The sequence below is a fragment of the Hippocampus guttulatus genome, chromosome 2, assembly GCF_054856545.1.
Source record: "Hippocampus guttulatus isolate MCC_2025c chromosome 2, RoL_Hgut_1.0, whole genome shotgun sequence".
Lineage (NCBI taxonomy): Eukaryota > Metazoa > Chordata > Actinopteri > Syngnathiformes > Syngnathidae > Hippocampus > Hippocampus guttulatus.
The window spans coordinates 7,918,131-7,936,432 of NC_141262.1; the positions used below are offsets into that span (position 1 = coordinate 7,918,131).

At 40.6% G+C, this 18,302-nt stretch overlaps 1 protein-coding gene across 3 annotated transcripts; it reads right to left on the minus strand.

Moving 5' to 3' along the window:
• Window positions 1–62: 62 nt before the first annotated feature.
• On the minus strand, window positions 63–17,773 carry septin6 (septin 6). Of its 3 annotated transcripts, none has more exons than XM_086133574.1 (10): window positions 17,641–17,773; window positions 14,753–14,867; window positions 10,855–11,050; window positions 9,913–10,099; window positions 8,822–8,983; window positions 7,526–7,622; window positions 6,613–6,781; window positions 6,383–6,515; window positions 6,089–6,279; window positions 63–1,187 (listed from the first exon to the last, which is right to left on the minus strand). In XM_086133574.1, the coding sequence occupies exons 1-10, from the start codon at window positions 17,668–17,670 to the stop codon at window positions 1,178–1,180; spliced, it is 1,290 nt and encodes a 429-aa protein (XP_085989700.1). In that variant the 5' UTR covers window positions 17,671–17,773; the 3' UTR covers window positions 63–1,177. The 3 variants fall into 3 exon arrangements, with proteins under 3 accessions (XP_085989700.1, XP_085989691.1, XP_085989708.1); XM_086133565.1 differs by lacking the exon at window positions 63–1,187 and adding an exon at window positions 1,669–3,397; XM_086133582.1 differs by lacking the exon at window positions 63–1,187 and having other exon boundaries at window positions 6,085–6,279.
• Between the last annotated feature and the right edge of the window lie 529 nt (window positions 17,774–18,302).

An 18,302-nucleotide genomic window follows, 5' to 3' on the forward strand; every position in this document is an offset into this window, starting at 1 on the left:
TTTTAAACCCCAAATCAAACTATGAATGTAACAGCATACTGTATAATATACGAGCAATATTGTTAAATAATGACAAAAGCAACGTTATAGGTTCCTTTTTTTATTGAAAATGTACATCAATGGAATTAAACTTAGCAAGATATTGAATTATAGCTCGAGTGGCAGAGGGTTTCTGACATGATGTACGGATACTAGAAAATGTTTTCTTCTGACACCAAAAATGTTACTTTGCACCACCCAAGAGCATAGGTCATAAACAACAAGTCTTCAATGCACTTCAATACACAAAATATATCCTTATAAATTATATAAATGCATGGGCATTCTTTGTTTTTTTTTTGTTGTTTTTTAATACTCCCATCGGGGTTCACTTCAACTCCAAGTTATCGTAATATTTGGCAACATAAAGGAGCTGTAATGATAGAATTTAACAAATTCATCCTCATGATTTGCACCATTTTGAGGAAACAGGAAAAGTTATTTTGGGGATGGAAAACAAGCAGGTCACGGCGGTAAAGAATTGATTTTATAAATGCATGCGAAATATGGAATACGGAAGGCTGGTGAATATTAAAGCATGTATCAAAAAGGCCATTACATGTGACCACAATTGCATTCAGTGACATGTAAACATGGGCACCATCAAAAGTGTTCATGTTTTTTTATATCGCTTTGGCAAAGTGATTACTTCAATTTGGTGATTTTTATATATATACAGTATATATATATAATTTTTTTTTATCAGTGTACACTTACACTTTTTAGGTCATGTTTTAGTTAACATGTCCCTTGGCCTTTCATTCAACATTAAGACGAGTACACATAAATTGTCGACCCTGCCCTGCCGGCCTGTGTTTAAGGTCAGAAGTGGGGAACTTTGTCAATTATTTGTTAAATATTTGCTGTGAGCATTTTTGGGGTTTAAATGGTTGGATCTTTTTAATTCCAATTCCTCAGCAGGAGCTGTAGGTCTCCAACCCCTGGTTCAGAGTGTCGCAAAGTGGGGCAGGGATACCATGCGAGTCTACATAAGCCCATGTTTGACAAAAATGAGGTGATGTGATAGGAGAGGAAGGGGAAAAAAGCCAATACAGCAGCAGGGGGAACAGAAGAGTTAAATGGTGCTTAGTTGTTGATGAAGCTGCCATCCAATCGCCTTCTTCAGATGGTCAAGACATTAAAAGAAGCTACAAAGAGAAAGACAAAGATGTAGATGTCAGTAAAACAGAGATGTATCTGGTATCAGGGAAAGAGTTTGGTTAGAATGCATTAAAATTCAAAATGTGGCAGAAAATGACAATGAGTGAATATAGTTCAATGTTTTGCTATTCGTAAATGAAGGGGAAAAAATCTAATGTGAAAGCATGGAAATCACCATCTCGTCTTAAGTGGAAGAAGAGTCCAAGTGGTGGCAAAGAGGGAATTAAAAGAACAGTGAAGTAAAAAATAAATCAGTACACAGTATTAAAAAAAAACCTAGAAAGATGTGGTCCCACAAAATTGGTGGCGTTTGAGGAAGGTCCCTTAGAGATGGGGACCTACTCAGTGCAGAGCCAGGGAGAACTGCAAAGGAAATACACACAAACTAGTAAACTGAGGAACATGGAAAGTCACTGCTCTTGAGAGAAATCATCTGTAAATGATCATATACATAAAGCATCAAACAAATTATGTCCTAACATGGTGAGAACTGCCTTTATTTCCTCTGTAGACAAACAACTCGGGGGGAGTACAAACATGACCACTGACTTTTAAAATGTGCCATTATAAAAACTTGCAGAAACAAAAAACAAAAAACAAGAGTATCAATTGCACTGACAACATGCATACAAATTTCATCACATTTGTGTATAAAAAAAAAAACAAAAGTGCAAATGTGACAGCTAATACAATAGAAAAGGTATAAAACACATGACCGTCAATGAGGTATGAGGATAAGTGGCAAAGAAATCAGTCCAAGCGAAACACTCATTGTGTACAGTATGTGTCTGAGATTACTACTTCAGTCTCTTATGGCACATTTTGGCACTGGACTCAGGATGACGCTGCAAAGTCAAATAGTAGGTTTAGAAGCTTTAATAGCTCACCTGCTAGTTGTCTTTAAGCACCGAGTGGGATTTGAACAATCACTACTTTTTCCAAGGAAAGCCTTTGGTTCTTTGGTTAGACGAGAGTGAACGAACAAGATGTACAGACCGTGACAAACTTAAAGCAGAGGGAAACTGCCTAATCATACCTCTATTATTCTTTAGCTACCCAATACAAAGCAGAATTAATGTGGAGAAAAAAAGTGTAATTTTTAGAAAACTAAATTGAAATTCAAGGGAAAGTAGCCATTTTACAAGAAAAGTGAGATGCAATCAGGAAAAGGATGGCATTTTATGAGAATAAATTGGTAATCTGCAAGGAGCTAAAGTAGTAATAGTATTACAGTACAAGTACAATATTAACCAGAACCACATTTCACAATAAAGTTGTATAAAAGTGAGGAGACAAAAAGTGTGAATGATACAAGTTGTTCAAGAAAAATCTAATCTTACTTTAAAATTGACATTGGAATATTCTGTAAAAAGCGCTGCGTACAAACTATGCTACTTTGTATGCCTGAACATCACAATTTTCTTCCGGTAAGATTACGACTTTTCTCATACGATATTAATGTTATTGCAGCCAAACCACTACTATTTCCTCATTATATTGCAATTTGTGTTCTTGCAAAATTACCACTTTATTGTCTTAGAATCATGACCTTTTTGTTCCTCATTATATGCATTCTTTTCCTGTCTTTCTTGTAAACTAGAGCTTTTTCTCTTGCAACATTTGCAAGGCCTATGACAATTACCCCCCCCCCCCCCTTAATTTTACATTGCTTCCATTTTCAGTTTGGTACTAATCATCATATGTTGTACATAATTAAAGCAATAAAATATTGCCTAATTGTAATTGCAATGGCACTTTTCAAATACTACCACACTTCCATGTACTGATAATTAACCCCAGACCCCAACTAAAAAATAATCAAATAGTTACTAACTTCCGAACCGTTATGTTTAAAAATGAAGCTTTCACGAGTGTGTTTCGCTTGAGCTTTGGAACAATTCTGCCCATCACAACAAGGTCATGTTGTGTGTTAATATGGAAAATAAAAAGCGCACTACACATGCCATGCAAGAAAGACACTACATAGAAAAATAGAGAAAGCGTGGAATGTATCTTGTATACAAAGAATAAACATCACAATTAGAGTGGTGTGTTTAAAAAGGAGTCCAACTGAGCAACGCCCAGGTTTGAGGGCATTTTGTGGGGTTGTAGGGACATTGGGGAGGGGTTCACTGTAAGGGACGATCATTCACAGCTGGGTGGCCACAAGGGAGCACCTTTCTACAGGAATCCTTCTCTGGAAATAAGAGAGAAGGGCCGTTACTGTTTTGTTCCATACAAAAAAATCTGCATCAGCATAATTGATGGCCGGCTGACAATTAGCGGAGATCTAAAGCGTGAGACCTAATTTTGGACCTGTTTTGTGTGCTCCTTGAGAGTAGCCTACAGCACAGGTCCCCAAACGTTTTGCCCCACCGACTAGTTTCACATAAAGCATTTTTCTGACAAACGGCACAAAAGCAAATAAAAACAAATGATTAAAAAAGCAATTACACTGAATGTCCATCCATCCATTTTCCAATCTGCTTATCTTGCTGGAGCCTATCCCAGCTGTCTTTGGGCAGTAGGCATAGTACACCCTGAACTGGTTGCCAGCCAATCACAGGGCACACGTACACGAACAACTACCCGCACTCACAATCACCCCTATGGGCAATTTGGTGTGCCCAATCAACCTGCCATGCATGTTTTTGGAATGTGGAAGGAAAGCGGAGGAACCGGACAAAACCCACGCAGCACGGGGAGAACATGAAAACTCTACACAGGAAGGCCCGAGCTGGAATCGAACCCTACAACTCTGCACTGTGAGGCGTACGTGCTTACCAGTCGACCACTGTGCCGACCTACACTGAATGAATTTGTTGTAATTAGTAGGTCCACATGCCAGAGCAATTGTGAAGATTTCATTGTTGCATTTGCAAGCGTGTAACCACATCTTACGCAATATGTGCCAGCCCCTTGAAGTGATAAACAACGTATTTTAAGACGACTATTGCAATCATGTGACCGAGCCAAGGTGTTAGACATCTATGCTCTTATGGTCAAAATGTATTTGATTCTGTTTTTCAGTGCAGCCTGGAACCAAATGGCCCTTGAACCAGTACCGACATGTGGGGCATGTGTGTGTGTGTGTGTGTGTGTGTGCGCATGTGTGCGCGTGTGTGTGTGTGAGGGTGGGCAAAACATCCCAACAAAACACAGTTAGGCCCTGAGGCTGCTCGCTGTTCTGGCATAACCCTTTCAAAGGGCTCTGTGTGAAAGGCAGGGGTAGGCAGAGAATGGCTTCTCCACAAAAAGGAGACCTTTGTGTATCCGAGAAGGACAGATGCAACAAAGTGATGATAAACTGTCTGATTTAGTAGCTGGCTCGTGAGCAATAAACACTGTCTATTTACATAAACAGCTGTTGTGGCGAGTTGGTGTTTGTTTAAATTGTACGATGCCGGGTCAGGTCTTACCAGAACAGGGTGCATCAAGTGTAGGAGCAGTTAACTGGAAAATATGATGGATGCAACATGGGTGATACATGCACTTACACTTTGACATCCACACTACAAGCAGCACTCAGTAACTGTGCCCTGTAGGGAGTGATGAACCAGAACACAAATTGTATGTACAGAAAAACATCTAAGGTTGAATGCAACCCATTTCAGGACATGTTTTGTTTGGATTTTGAGAAAAAAAAAAAGAAACTGGGAGGAAATTGGGGTTAACACGTCTGCCTCACAGTTCTAAGGTTCTAGGTTTGATTCTCAGACTTAATTCAGCTCCCCCTCACCTTTCAAAAACATACATTAGATTAATTAAAGAATCTAAATTGTCCATTGTGTGAATGTAAGCTGTTAATATTACAGCAATAACAGACATTCTTTGTTGCATGGCATGATGCCTTTGAGCTTGATCTTTTGTGTTGCCTTTGGCGGCCTCTTTACCTGAATCTGAATTCAACAATTGTAGGATTTATTTGTCAAGTTCAAACAATCGGTCAATTCTTGACAATTATTGAGCATGAACTCAGGGGCATCTAACTTTAGAGGTTTCACTGTACAAATAAAAATTGGTGGTCGTGCAAATTTTAAAATTGAGTTATTAACAGCAGTGTTAAGGAAGGTTAACATTCCTGCTGATACTTAAGAAGAGAAGGTGTGTGTGAAGTTAAAAGCAGCAAAAAGGGATCTTCTGAATGCAAGTTGTTTTCTTTCTTTGCTAACACATACACACACAGCGGCACACACAGCATTCACATTAGCGTCACTGGTTCATTTGCCCACCTCTAAGAAAACAAAAAACGTATTTTAATGAACCTCACAGGGGAGTTTATTAAAAAAAAAAAACAGAGTTGACAATCAGTACCTGCTTGCAAAAATCAGGTGGAAGTAGCTACAATTATGATGTATGTTGGGATTCGAGCAACATTTATTGTGACGAGGTATTCAGACCAAGTCACCTTTCTGTTGATTTGGGAATAAATGCACTCATAACATAAAAGCTTCAGAAGGCATTTGGCACCGTGAAAAATCCACAGTGTCGATTAAAATCGAACAAATCCCAGGCTTCTTGTTCATGAGCAGAGACCAAAAAAATAAAAAATCACACTAAGGACTTGGTGACATAAGAGGGGCTTGCTAAAATTAAACCCTACTAAATTGGACAATCGCGAACAACATTAAATGTCAACATGGACAAATGTATTAACACACATTTATCAATCAATTGATTTATCAGTTGTCTTGGTGAGACTCCTTAGTTGGCCCAGAATCTGAAAACATTGCATTAGTTTTCTGACTGTTTTCAATTTTTGGGAAAGCCATTTGCGGTTTGCAGTGCATGAAGCAACATCAAGCCCCTGACCTCAACTCTATTGAACACCTCTAAGTTGAATTAAATCACACATTTCAAGTTGTGATGTTAGGATGGAGACACTTACTTCTTCTTCTCTTTGTCCCGCTTGAGCGTGGTGGAGCCCCCGGCCTGCTGGGCTTGATTCTGCAAGAGCTCAGTGGCAGTCTTTTTCTGTTTGAACGTGTTGAGCTCGTCGTCCAGGGACTTCTTCTTGTCCTCCAGCTTCTTCTTCTCATCCTGGTGCAGTTTCTTCAAGCGGTCAAATTTCTCGTGCAGCTTTGTGGGGCGGAGACAAATGACATGTGTGGTATTAAAAGGATAATAAAACTGTGAGATGAGCCTTGCGACACGGCTGTAGCAGCGGGTTAACGATGCCAACCTCTTTCTCTGCTTCCTTAAGCTCCGCCTCCTTCTCTTTGACCCTTTGGACGAACATTTGCCGCATTTCTTCTTCCTTCTTTTGTAGCTCGCCCATGAACTCGTTCCTCTTTGCTTCATACGTCTCCTGCAGACTAGCAGAGCGAAAAAGAGATGAAAGTTGATGATGAAGGGCTTGACTCAAGATGGGGGAGAAAAAAACAAAACAAAAAGGAGCCTTGTGTCTGGTACCTGAAAGGCTTGCTGTCAGGGTCAGTGTCCTTGAAGCCCATCTCCTCCAACTTGCAGCGGCGGTACAGCTCGTAGTGGCGTGTGTGCGTCTGCTCCCGCAGGTCCTCCATGTTCACCCGGATCAGCATTTCTCGCAGTTTGACAAAGTCGCAGTGATTCTCGTTCTCCACTGTGGGAGACGTGCCGAATAAACAAGAGCATTAAGAATTGTACAGAGGCCATATCAAGTACATATGCATGCAAAACACATGACTCATTGTCACAAAAAGCCTCTGGCTGGAAACATTCAACCGTGCAAGTTTAATTTTTTATCACATTGTGTTGTAGTGAAAAAAAGGAGTGAAACACATGACTTGCAGCTTTTAAAAAGGGTTTTCACACCTCTTTAGGCAATTAGTGCAGAAAATGGAGCATTGTTTACCCTGATGGCTTATGTAAAAGAATGTCAAACAAGCCTAACCTGGTGACATTTTTTTTAGGAAATTAAAAAGTGGAACACATGTTTAATTTACGGTACATTAAACCAATAATATTAAGGCTATTGTTTCCACATGGCACCTTTGTTGACCGTAAATAGGTTGGGTTTTGGCTTTTTGGAGGTTGATGTGTCAAGCTGTCAGGCTGCTCAAAGGGGTGGATGGTTTAAAAAGAAGGAAGACCTCCGAATTAATGCTTGAAACATGAACTTAGTATGAAATTTCACATGTTTCAAAGGGCTCATAAACTAGTGCGGCTACTCGGTGCTTGCAACTCAGTCAATTCAAATCAATTGAAAGTCCATTAGTGTCATGTGCTGTAACAGCTCAACATGCTGAATGAGGTTGTGGAGGCCATAGGAGGAAAAGGGCGGCACAGACGAATGGCAGGGAGCACGCTGACATTTCCGGCGAGGCAGGAAGAGAAGCTGACTTACCCTGCACCGTGCCCCAGGGATACTGGCGGGCCTTGACCATCTTGTTCCCGATCTTCACCTCCTCCGTGCTGCCCACTACGGCAAAGGGTAAATGGCTCTGTGGAGTTTAAATGAGACATGAGCATTGGTCCACTGCCGGCTTCCTTATCACAAGAGAACAGTGAATAACCCAAACAAAGTTGACTGTATAAACAACACATTTCCGTGTGACTAGATAAGACGTCTGCTTTGAGGAAATGTCCACGTGTACACTGGTGATTCTAAATAATCTTTTGTTTCCACACAAAATCACCACATGGAAAAAACACCAACAGACAGTTGCAACAACTAGCGCCATGCCAAGTACCAGTATCCAGCACAATCTGGAAAAGATGAAATAACAATGCTCGCTCAAGAGCCCTTTTCATACTGCCGAAGAAAGTAGGCATTTTACGCCTTTTTCCATGTCACTATTCTGAAGAATGGGGGGAAACATTCAACACAGCAATTTTCCTTTTGAGCCTTCTGGGACAGTATCAGAGCTATATGCCCATCTTCAGTCGTTCTGTCAGATGACTGCGTGTAAAAGGCCATCGATCTAGAAGCAGCGTTAATTGTGAACATCTTACTTAAATGTAGGGTTGTCCTGATCCAATCGACATAATCAGAAATGGGGGCCGATCATGTAAATTTCAGCTGATCAGAATCGGATTAAAAATATATTTTTTGAATTTTCTTAATCAACTCAAAATAAAATATTTTTGTTCGTTACTTGATTTGAGCCGCTGATGGTGTAGTGGTCCAATCTCCTGAGTTATGAGTGGGCAGCGTTGGATCGGTTACCACTCGGTGACGGTTTGGCTGCGGGTGTGAATGGTTATTCGTCTCTATATGTGCCCTATGACTGACTGGCGACCAGATCAGAGCATAGTCCGCCTTCTGCCTAAAATTAGCTGGGATAGGCACCACCCCCGCGACCCTGTTCAGCATCAGCTGTGTTGAAAATGGATGGATTCATGATTGGAACCAATGCTGATTTACATTCATATCACCGTGGGATACCTTTGTCCAAAAAAAAAAGTAAGATAATTGTCAATTTCCCCGAACTGATTGTGTTCCCCCTTGCACACTACACTCATGCTGTTCTTTTGGGTATTTTGGACTCAATGTGAGAAAGACAAGACCATTTTCCCACACTGTCAGCTCTGAGCTGTCTGACAGTCTGTAGTGACAACGACACATGAGGCGGCTCACTCACAACTAAAGTGGTCACAGACACCCAATGTCCACGTTCTAAACTTTGTCTGTGCGGCTTACGTTCATGGTGGAGTTGATCTCGGCGACTGACTCGTCATCAGTGGGGAATTGGTAGATCTGCACGCCGTTGCTGACCAGCTCACTGGTGATTTTGATCTTGAACTTGGCCAGTTCGCTCTTGGAGATGGCGTCCGACTTGGCAACGATTGGGATGATGTTGACCTTGGAGTTGAGAAAAGAAGACAGAAGCTACTGTAACATCGGCAACACTGAGAGCTGCATCCAAATAGAGCTGATTTTGTTTCTCGCTAAAGTAAAAATGTGACTTGCTTATATCAAATGGCAATGAATCAAAAAGATATCATAACGTCATGAAATTGGAAGCAAGTGCTATCATTATGGACACACATTGAGTCAACAGTCGGACAGTAGGCAATGTAAAAACATGACTTTGCAGGGTGCAGCTGCTCTGGCAAACGGTGGTTGGATGGCTTGTGGGGTCCATGCAAATGAGCCCACAGAGAAGAGCATGTCGCACAAAAGCAGCAGCAGTCACAGAATTGACTACATTTTTCAGATGAGTCACACTTGGGATGATATACATACAGGCAGAAGGCTTCCCTAAAGGTTGGTGAATCGTGATGCGCTACATCCTTCTGGCCATGTTCAACATGGAAGATAAGCTTTGACAAACAGTTATAGTCGTACCATAAAACAAGGGATACAAATTTAATCAAACAGTAATCCCCCGCTAGAGCGTGATTCACCTTATACGTCGTCGCACTATATTGCAGATGCATATTTTTGTGTGTGCTGCTAAAACTATATTATTTATTTAGTTATTTTAAGGATGAAACGATCAATCAAATATTTAAATTATTTTCATTACATTATAAATTCATATTTTCTATATAATTAACCTTAACTAGCTATATCGTCCTTACTTCACTTTTATCATCTGTCATGTGCAGTTCAAGTTACATTTCTATTGCTTTTTATTGATTCTGCTGCTGTGACACAGATACGCTTCTTACATAAGAGTCCCCTTTAGTGAAATGGAATTAGGGCGAAAGGTGAAATAATCGGTCACATCAACTAACCACATTCTACTACTCATGCATTAAGGTGACATAGATGAACGTGGCATTTACCTTGCTGTCAAGCTTCTTCATGGTCACCAGGTCGAGGGATTTGAGCGAGTGGCCCGTGGGAGCAATGAAGTAGAGGCAGGCATGGATGCGCGTGTCGTGGTAGCTGTGGAGTGTGCGCTTTATCTTCAACTCCTCTTGAAGGTACGCTTCAAACTGGGCATCAATGAATTCCACAATGGACTTGTAGCTTGCGGGGAAACACAGAGATGGTTTATAGATGCAAAGTCGACCCCTGAATAATTGCAGCTCAGCATTTGTGAATTTGCAGATTTCTTTGGGAGTCTATCAAGACTTTCACTGACAATTCAACTAGTCGCTTTTTTTTTTGCATCTGCATTTGAAATGTACAGTTTTGTTGGTCATCTTTAAATACATCGTGTGTATAGTCAAAAGAGAAGTTTGTTTCTGTTTCTCTCCAGAGGAAGCCACTACTCGCGTGTGCAGTCTACTTAGCAGCTACAAATTTGCCTGCACCCACTAACATTTATTAAATGTAAATATTAAAAAGTACGTTAATACTATTCATCTGACAGTGAGAGTACGAATATTTTCTTGCCCAATTTTATGTCATGTAAGCTTGTGCTAGAATGTTGTCTATGGGATAGTATGCTAGACAATATTATTGATGAGCCTCATAGGAAGGTGGTTTGCTTTTTTGGAGCAGTTTAACTAATGAATACAGTGACTTATGTAACGTGGATTTATGATTTTATATTTGCTAAATGCATGGTGTTGGTGCTTTATGATCATTTGTATTGTAAGTGCTCTGCCACCATCTAGTGGTTTCTAAATGCAATTACAAAACCGCTTTGGGTTGGGGGAACAATACGTTGCAGATTTTCGCGATTCTCAGCAGAGCATGGTCCCTATGCCTCACACGCGAATAGCTGGACTTCTATGTGTAGACCTAGTCCTGTTTTATTATATCTGCAAGGAACACACCTGTCTTCTTTGTTAATCTGGTCTCCAAAGCCCACCGTGTTGACGACAGTGAGCTTGAGGCGCACGTTGCTCTCCTGCAGTTCATAGGTGTTGGATTTGAGCGTCACGCCAGGCTGGTTGTGCTGGGTGGGCTCTCCCTCAAACTTGGTGTTGAACAGCGTGTCCATCAGGGTGGACTTGCCCAGACCTGTCTCACCTGGACAAGAGGATGATGAATTTTTTCACAGGGACACAGTCACAAAGCTATAACAGAAGACATTTAGCCTCAATTAGACATTCTATCCTTTTTTTTACACAACAGGGAGAAAAATTCCATCTTCAACAAGCAGTATAACAAAAAGGTGTTTATGAGCTCCCCCTAAGGAGATGTTTGCAAGGCCGTTTGCTTGTTTGTTAGCAGGTTTCCGCAGTAACGTCACGAATTTCCACTAATTTCTGTCTTGGGATGTGCATGCATGGGATAATTAAAAATCTTCGACATCCTTTTGCTTTTTCAGATTTTTCCATTTTAGAATTTGGTAGCGGTCCATTGCTAAGCTTTGGTAGTGGTTAACACTCTTGTAAAGATGTTGTGTGTGTCCTTTGTATTTCCAATTGGACGACATGCACAGTGTCTATTTATTTCAGTCGAGGTTTCTATTTGAGGAAGTATTAACAATAAATATAGATATTTTAAAGTAATGTTGAAGATGCTAGCAAATGATACACCCAAACGCAAAGAGAAACAGAGATAGCGAGCAGCTTGTTTGCTGATGAACTCTGATGTTCATTTATCTCGGAGGCAGTCAGATGACTCAGTTAGCGAGCTCCGTCTATTTTTAATTCTTCATAGCCTGACCGACCATCTACTGCATGTTGGCCCACTTTTGTAAGATAACTCGCTGAAACGTTTTTAAACTACATTTTTATATTTGGATATTAATCGTCATTGTTCGAAAAAAAAATCTGCAAGACAAAGCTACACTAGAGGGAATTAAATTATTCTACATTCAATCGGAATTTGTAACTGATATCCAAAGATTGTTTTCTGGCGAGGATAAATATTTTGGCTTCCTCTTTGGCAAATACTGTTTGCATTTTTTGAACTCACCTTCTATCTATTTAGTACTGTATAATCTGTGTCTTTTTGTAAAGCGTCCTTGAGAGTCTGTTTTCCAAACAGATTCCAAAATATTAAATGTTAAGTTCAAATAAGACTCAAAATTTTCCATAAATCTGAATGTGAATAGAAGTTTGTCTTGTCTCTTTTGAGTGACTGGCAGCCTCTTGTCCAAACCCAGCTTGGATAGGCTCCAATATCCGAGATACAAATGATAACAAGCGACATAGAAAACACTTGGATGAATTCACCATATTTTCATTATTTTTTAAATTTTATTTTTAATGAAAATTTTCTCCCACGAAAAGCATTTTGCGATTCACACAAAAAAAAAAAATCAAAAATATAAAAATAATTAACTACTTCAAACAGGGCGGCACGTGGTCGACTGGTTAGCATGTCCACCTCACAGTGCAGAGGTGCGGGGTTCGATTCCTCCTCCAGCTTTCTTGTGCAGAGTTTGCATGTTCTCTCCGTGCCTGTGTGAGTTTACTCCGGGTACTTCAGTTTCATTGCCATTCAACTCCAGGCACATTTCAGGGAGGTGAGAGGCACCCAAGTGTCACGTCAAACCATACTCCGGTTTCCTCCCACATTCCAAAAACATGCACGGCAGGGTAATGGAAGACTCTAAATTGTCCTTGAGCGTGAGTGTGAGCACAAATGGCTGTTCGTCTATACGTGCCCTGTGATTTGCTGGCAACCAGTTCAGTGTGTATCCCGCCTCCTGCCCGATGACTGGTGGGATAGGCTCCAGCACGCCTGCGACCGTTGTGAGGATAAGCGAATGGGAAAACGTATGGACGCATGGATGTACCTCATTTACAGTGAACAAAAGCCAAAGGAAAGATGCCAGAAGAACAAAGAAATGAATAGAATGTCTTTGTACTGCAGTGATTAAGAGAGAATTAAACAAAAACAGATGTTGAGAGGAAGCACTCACTGATGAGTTCAGGAACTTGTGTGCAGAATCGACACAAAACAGCCACTGTTGTTTGACTCGCCACAGACAGTCATCCATTGTAGACTAAAAGCAGCGGGACATTTAACAGAGTTTGTCCATATGAGAAGCTTGGATTATTGCTCAAAATATTTGTGCAGCACTGCAACTACACTCATGTCCACACTAAAAATAATTCTACAGTCCACACAAGAGCTGGCGATATGGACAAATTTCATATCTCAATATCCAGGTATCTTGATAGCAATACGCTTAAAAAAATACTACTATGGGTTAAATGGCAACTATGTATTTTTAAATAAAAAGCTAAATATCAATCAAAAAGGATGTGGAAAAAAACACCACAACAAAAATGTCAACGTCTCAATAACTCGTCATGTGCCCTTGAGCATCAATTACAGCTTGACGACGACATCCCGTGCCGTTCACAAGTCGATTTATTGTCTGCTGAGGCATAGCATCCCACTCTTCTTGAAATGCAGCCCTCAGGTCATTGAGGTTCTGGGGTGCAGCATTTCGAGCCTCTTCACGGCCACTCAGCTGACCCCGGAGGTTTTCAATAGAATTCAGGTCTGGCGACAATGCCAGCCGTACCATTTGAGGCACACCAGTTTCCAACAGCCGTTCCGTGATGATGCGACCTCGATAAGCTGAAGCATTGTCGTCCTTGAAGATGAAATTAGGCCGTGTTGTTCATGTAGGGTCACAATCACTTGATTAATGATGTTATTCAGGTAGTATGGGTATGTCAAAAAGTGTAGGGCAGTTCTGCACTGACTGGAGACGCCTGCCCACACTGTAACACCGCCACCACGAAAAGCTCATCTGGTAACAACAGTGGCTGATGCATAGCACTCTCCTTGATGTCTCCAACATCATTGGCGGCAATCATTTCTTCTCAACGTGAATCAACTTTCATCAGACAACACCACTGAGGCCCACTGGTCCCGCATCCAGCGTAAATGCACCCTGGCCCATGCAAGATGATGATGCCTGTGCCTGGTGCTCTGGTCAGGTACCCTTGCGGGTCAACCAGCACGCAGAAGCAGTTTCATACACAATTTCGAATGGTTTGAAATGACACTTGAGTACCTCCCTTAAACCTTCCTGGAGTGAGTGGCATTCATCATCTGGTTTCTCGGTGCATTATTCACAATGTAACAGTCATCAGAATGGGATGTGGCCAAAGAACTTAGACTTCTACATCTTTCTGTGACTCTTCCAGTTTCTTTAGATCTCTGTTGCACCTTTTATGAATTTTGCCATTAAGATCCCCGTTCGAGAACAGCAACTTGTGCAAAAAAGTACTAAAACATTTAACAGTTGGACACGTGCATTCACAAACTTGGAGAATGTCACATTCAGTTCAACTGTGAAGGTTTGAATGCATTTTAGGCTCGTCCTGAAATTTCACCTGAAAGCCAAATATTCCTTACTTTTGATGAGTAGTGTTCATGTACCTTATATAACTCTATTTCCATGGCTTGACAGCACATGGCTTTGTCTTCTTCACTTATGACCTGTAAATGGATTTTTCGCGTCTGGCTGTGGATTTGTGTGTGTGCGTGTGTCCTCCCTGCCTCCATCAGAAGGAGGCCATTGGCTGGCTTGAGCTGTTGATCAACTGCAAACTGGAAAGGAGGCCTGAGCTGAACATGGAGCGCACGTGTGTAAAGTCCAGATGACAGATATTGTCCTCATTTTCGATATCAATATCATGAATGTTCATAGCTAGATATCGATACGATAACAAAATTGATGCCAGCCTTAGTCCATACTGTTCAAATAGCAGCCTTTATGTTGATTTGTCGATCTGTTGTCACATACGACATACTCACCAACGCAGAGGATGTTGAAGCAAAATCCATGATTGACAGATTTGTTGACCAGCTGGTCAGGCATGCTGTCAAAGCCAACATGGCCAGCGAGAGGTACAGCGCGGGCACCTTCTCCCTAAAAACAACAAATGACAAAAAAAATGTTAGGCAAACACCATCCTACAAAAGATTAACATTCTTTCTATCACACTTGATTAATAATTGTTCGTGTCTGTTGTATATTTACACTGCAGACTTCCTGTTTCCTGGATTCTCGAGGTTCTACCCGCGTCAGGAAACCACAGAGCAAATGTGTATTTTATTGGGCATTTCACAAGGTTCACACTTTAGATCATATGTACTCATAGACCACTATTTTAGTCGGCCTTTTCAAATATAATAATGTGCTTGGTTGGCAGAGTTCAATGGTGTCAGCTGTACTATACAGGGGTTACAGATCTTATCAAGGTTTCTCACATTTTGGTTTCTTTACCCTGCTATGTGGGTGGGTCAAAACCTCACAAAAAATGAGTACAATGTAGTCCACTTCTACTCAAAAAGATAACCTCCATAGTGTTAGGACGGCCTGTTTTCTGCGATTAAATAGTGGTTAAATATGGTTTTAATATGCTACATTACAGATGAGCGCATAATTAGGAAATGAGGAAAGCAATTGAGTAAGGTGGAGGTTACACTCATTTAAAACTTCCTGCTGTTGATGCTTGTGAAGTTACATGTCGCTTGTGTAATGTACGCAATGAACATGGAAATATTCCATATTTAGACATTAAAACCTGAATTGGGCACTTGGACCTGCACTGTAAATACATCCTTTGATTGTCCAAATGTGGCAAACGCTGTGGCCAATGAGTGTGATTATTAATGTGACGCCAATGCTGATAAACAAGCCAGCGAGCATTGTACTGTATTACATTGCATGCAGGGTCTCTCTGAAACAAGTGTAAAAATTCCAGTCGAAGCATGTGTGGGTGTGTGTGGATGTGGACTGTAGCGGTGGTTAGAGTGCCTGCTCGGCTATGTGGTCACAGCTTTGACAGCAAAAACATTCCAAGGGGAGGAGAACAATTGGTGAAAACGTTCATTATTTAGAGGGCTGAAATTGGATTTAAATAGCGACTGGATGATGTTGTAAATACTATGGGCATATGTGGGCAAACATTCATTTATAGCAATCATGACCAACCAGTGTGTCTTGGCACATTAGTGTGCCATGAGAGACCATCAGGTGTGCCGCAGGAAATTATCTGTCAATTATTTGGAGAGAAAAAAATATATATATACAGGTATATATATATTGGGGGTGGGGGTTCTAGGTGGAGTGCATCTCCCCACCAAATTCACAATCAATATGGGGAGTGCAAAATGATTCAAGGATGGTTTGACGTGAAAGTGAAAAGATTCCATTGGGATCGACTAAAGGAAATTACGATTCAATTCAATATGGTACAGCTCCGTTGGAGAAGGGTATGATGCAATTACTTTTTGTTGTCAATTTACATACCGGTACATTGAAATGAATCTGTCAGTTCTGTATATATGCCATTTCCTTCTTCGATATATCCATCCAATCAAAGATGATTCAATATGTAAAGGGGGTATATTTTCAAGTGGAACGATTTGGTTCGATTTGATGCACTTGCATTTGCATAAATCAATCAAATTCAAAGCAAATCAATTGTTTTTTGTTCCGCCCTTATTGTTTTCAATTAAAAAATACAGATATGTATTTTGTCTATGTCAACCACGCATCGTAACAGGCACAATAATCAACTGCTCTTCCACTAGAAGACAGAAGGTACACAATTAATCTGTATAGCCATATCCACTTTTTGTTCAGCGTTTTGCAGAGTGGTATGCTGAGATATGTCTTTCACTGTAAAATGTGTGGCTGGGTGCACTAAAGGTTGGGAAACACTGATTTATAGTATATTAGTTGGAAGCAGGGACAGACTAGCCATGAGGCAAACAATGACAATTGTATGGGTACACGAGATTCGCGGAGCCCCAAAACATCTCATAAAAAACTGGATCAGCATTACGTGATAAATGTGGCCCACTTTGAATCCATTGCAGCCTGATAGGGAGGTCTTTCCATCTATAGACCCAAAACGACAACATACTGTACACCTCTGGTTCTAAGTGCAACATTCCAAAAACCCTTCCTGCCTTTCAAGACACTCACAGCCAAATTCCACACACCAGACAGCCGCAGAATGGGATGTCAAAACGAGAGAAACGTGCTATTCTGGGCACATTGTCTGCTTTTTTATTTTTTATTTGGGGGGGGGGGGGTAAAGCAGCCACAGTAAAATATATGCAGTAACATTAGACACACAACTTTTTTGGGCAAATTGCGGGGTTAAATACCAAGTACAATTTTGCTTTTTTTACGTTTAAACAGGCATGACAACGCCCGATTGAAAGGTGAATTGACTTGCATGAGATAACATAACGGAAATGAGCATCGCTTAAACCAGGGCGTTGAAAATGAATGGCCTCTTTAGAAGAGCACGTCTTTTCTTTTTTTTCGTTTTTATTATTATCATTTACGCAGACTTTAATTGGTTAAAATGGACATTTTACACGGCACTTGTGTATTTTGGCCAACAATAGTGTCAAATCAACACGCGCGCACCATATATAATTTTGGAAAACTAATATTCATTGGTACTGATAGCGAAGCCTTATTGAGATTCGCATTGACGATTCCAGATTAGCATAATCTCAACACGACATTTTGCTCGTAAAATTAGGATAACCACATTGGAGGGAGGCGGCTGACTAGCACACAATTCAAAATTACAATATTTCCAATGATGCATGATTTTTTTGAAAGATCTGAGAGAAACAGTACTATCAATGTGGGTTAATTGAAACGGGATACTCACCGCTTGCCTCGCTATCTCCGTAGACGCCATTGGTGATAGCCGTTAGCCGAGCAAGATCTCCGAGTGGAGTGGGGGAAGCTGAAGAGCTGAGGTTACACCGAAAGCTCGCCCTCTCCTTCGGCATATACCACTGCTGAAACATATTTAAAACGTGCTCTTTTATTTCGACATACGATAGCGCCCTAAATTCGGTTTAAGTTGTCGAATATCTGTAGCATTATGTTACGAGGGATCCATTATAGGTTATTAATTCATCGTGAGCAATTATCTTGACCAAAAACTTCTCAATTCTCCCCTACGAGCAGCCTAATGGATTCGTCCACACTGACTGGTAGTGAACCTAAGTGAGTGAATGAACATCACGAGGATATAGATAAATCCATAAAGGAAAAAGAACATTTTTTTCTTGGTAGCCCCCCCCCCCCCCAAAAGAGAGTTTATTTATGGGTGGGAAAATGTCCGTGTTTGATATATGTATACATATCCTGTATACAGGATATATATATTTTTCACGAATTAAAACGCAGTTAGATTTTCTAATTATGCCTACCCATGTGCCATATACATTAATGATGTGTTAATTGTATACAGTATACAGAACGCACGTGAAGCGGAAACAATTTTAAATTCTAATCTTTTCAAAATATTAACAAATTTAATTT

Bases quoted from the DNA above. Each gene is read 5' to 3' on its own strand.
- septin6 (XM_086133565.1), bottom strand. From the start codon at position 17,670: ATGGCGTCTACGGAGATAGCGAGGCAAGCG. The intron at 10,100-10,854 runs GTGTGTTCCTTG...TTTCCCCGCAAG, and splicing joins CAGATTAACAAAGAAGACAG to CTACAAGTCCATTGTGGAAT. The intron at 7,623-8,821 runs GTAAGCCGCACA...TAAACTCCACAG, and splicing joins AGATCAACTCCACCATGAAC to AGCCATTTACCCTTTGCCGT.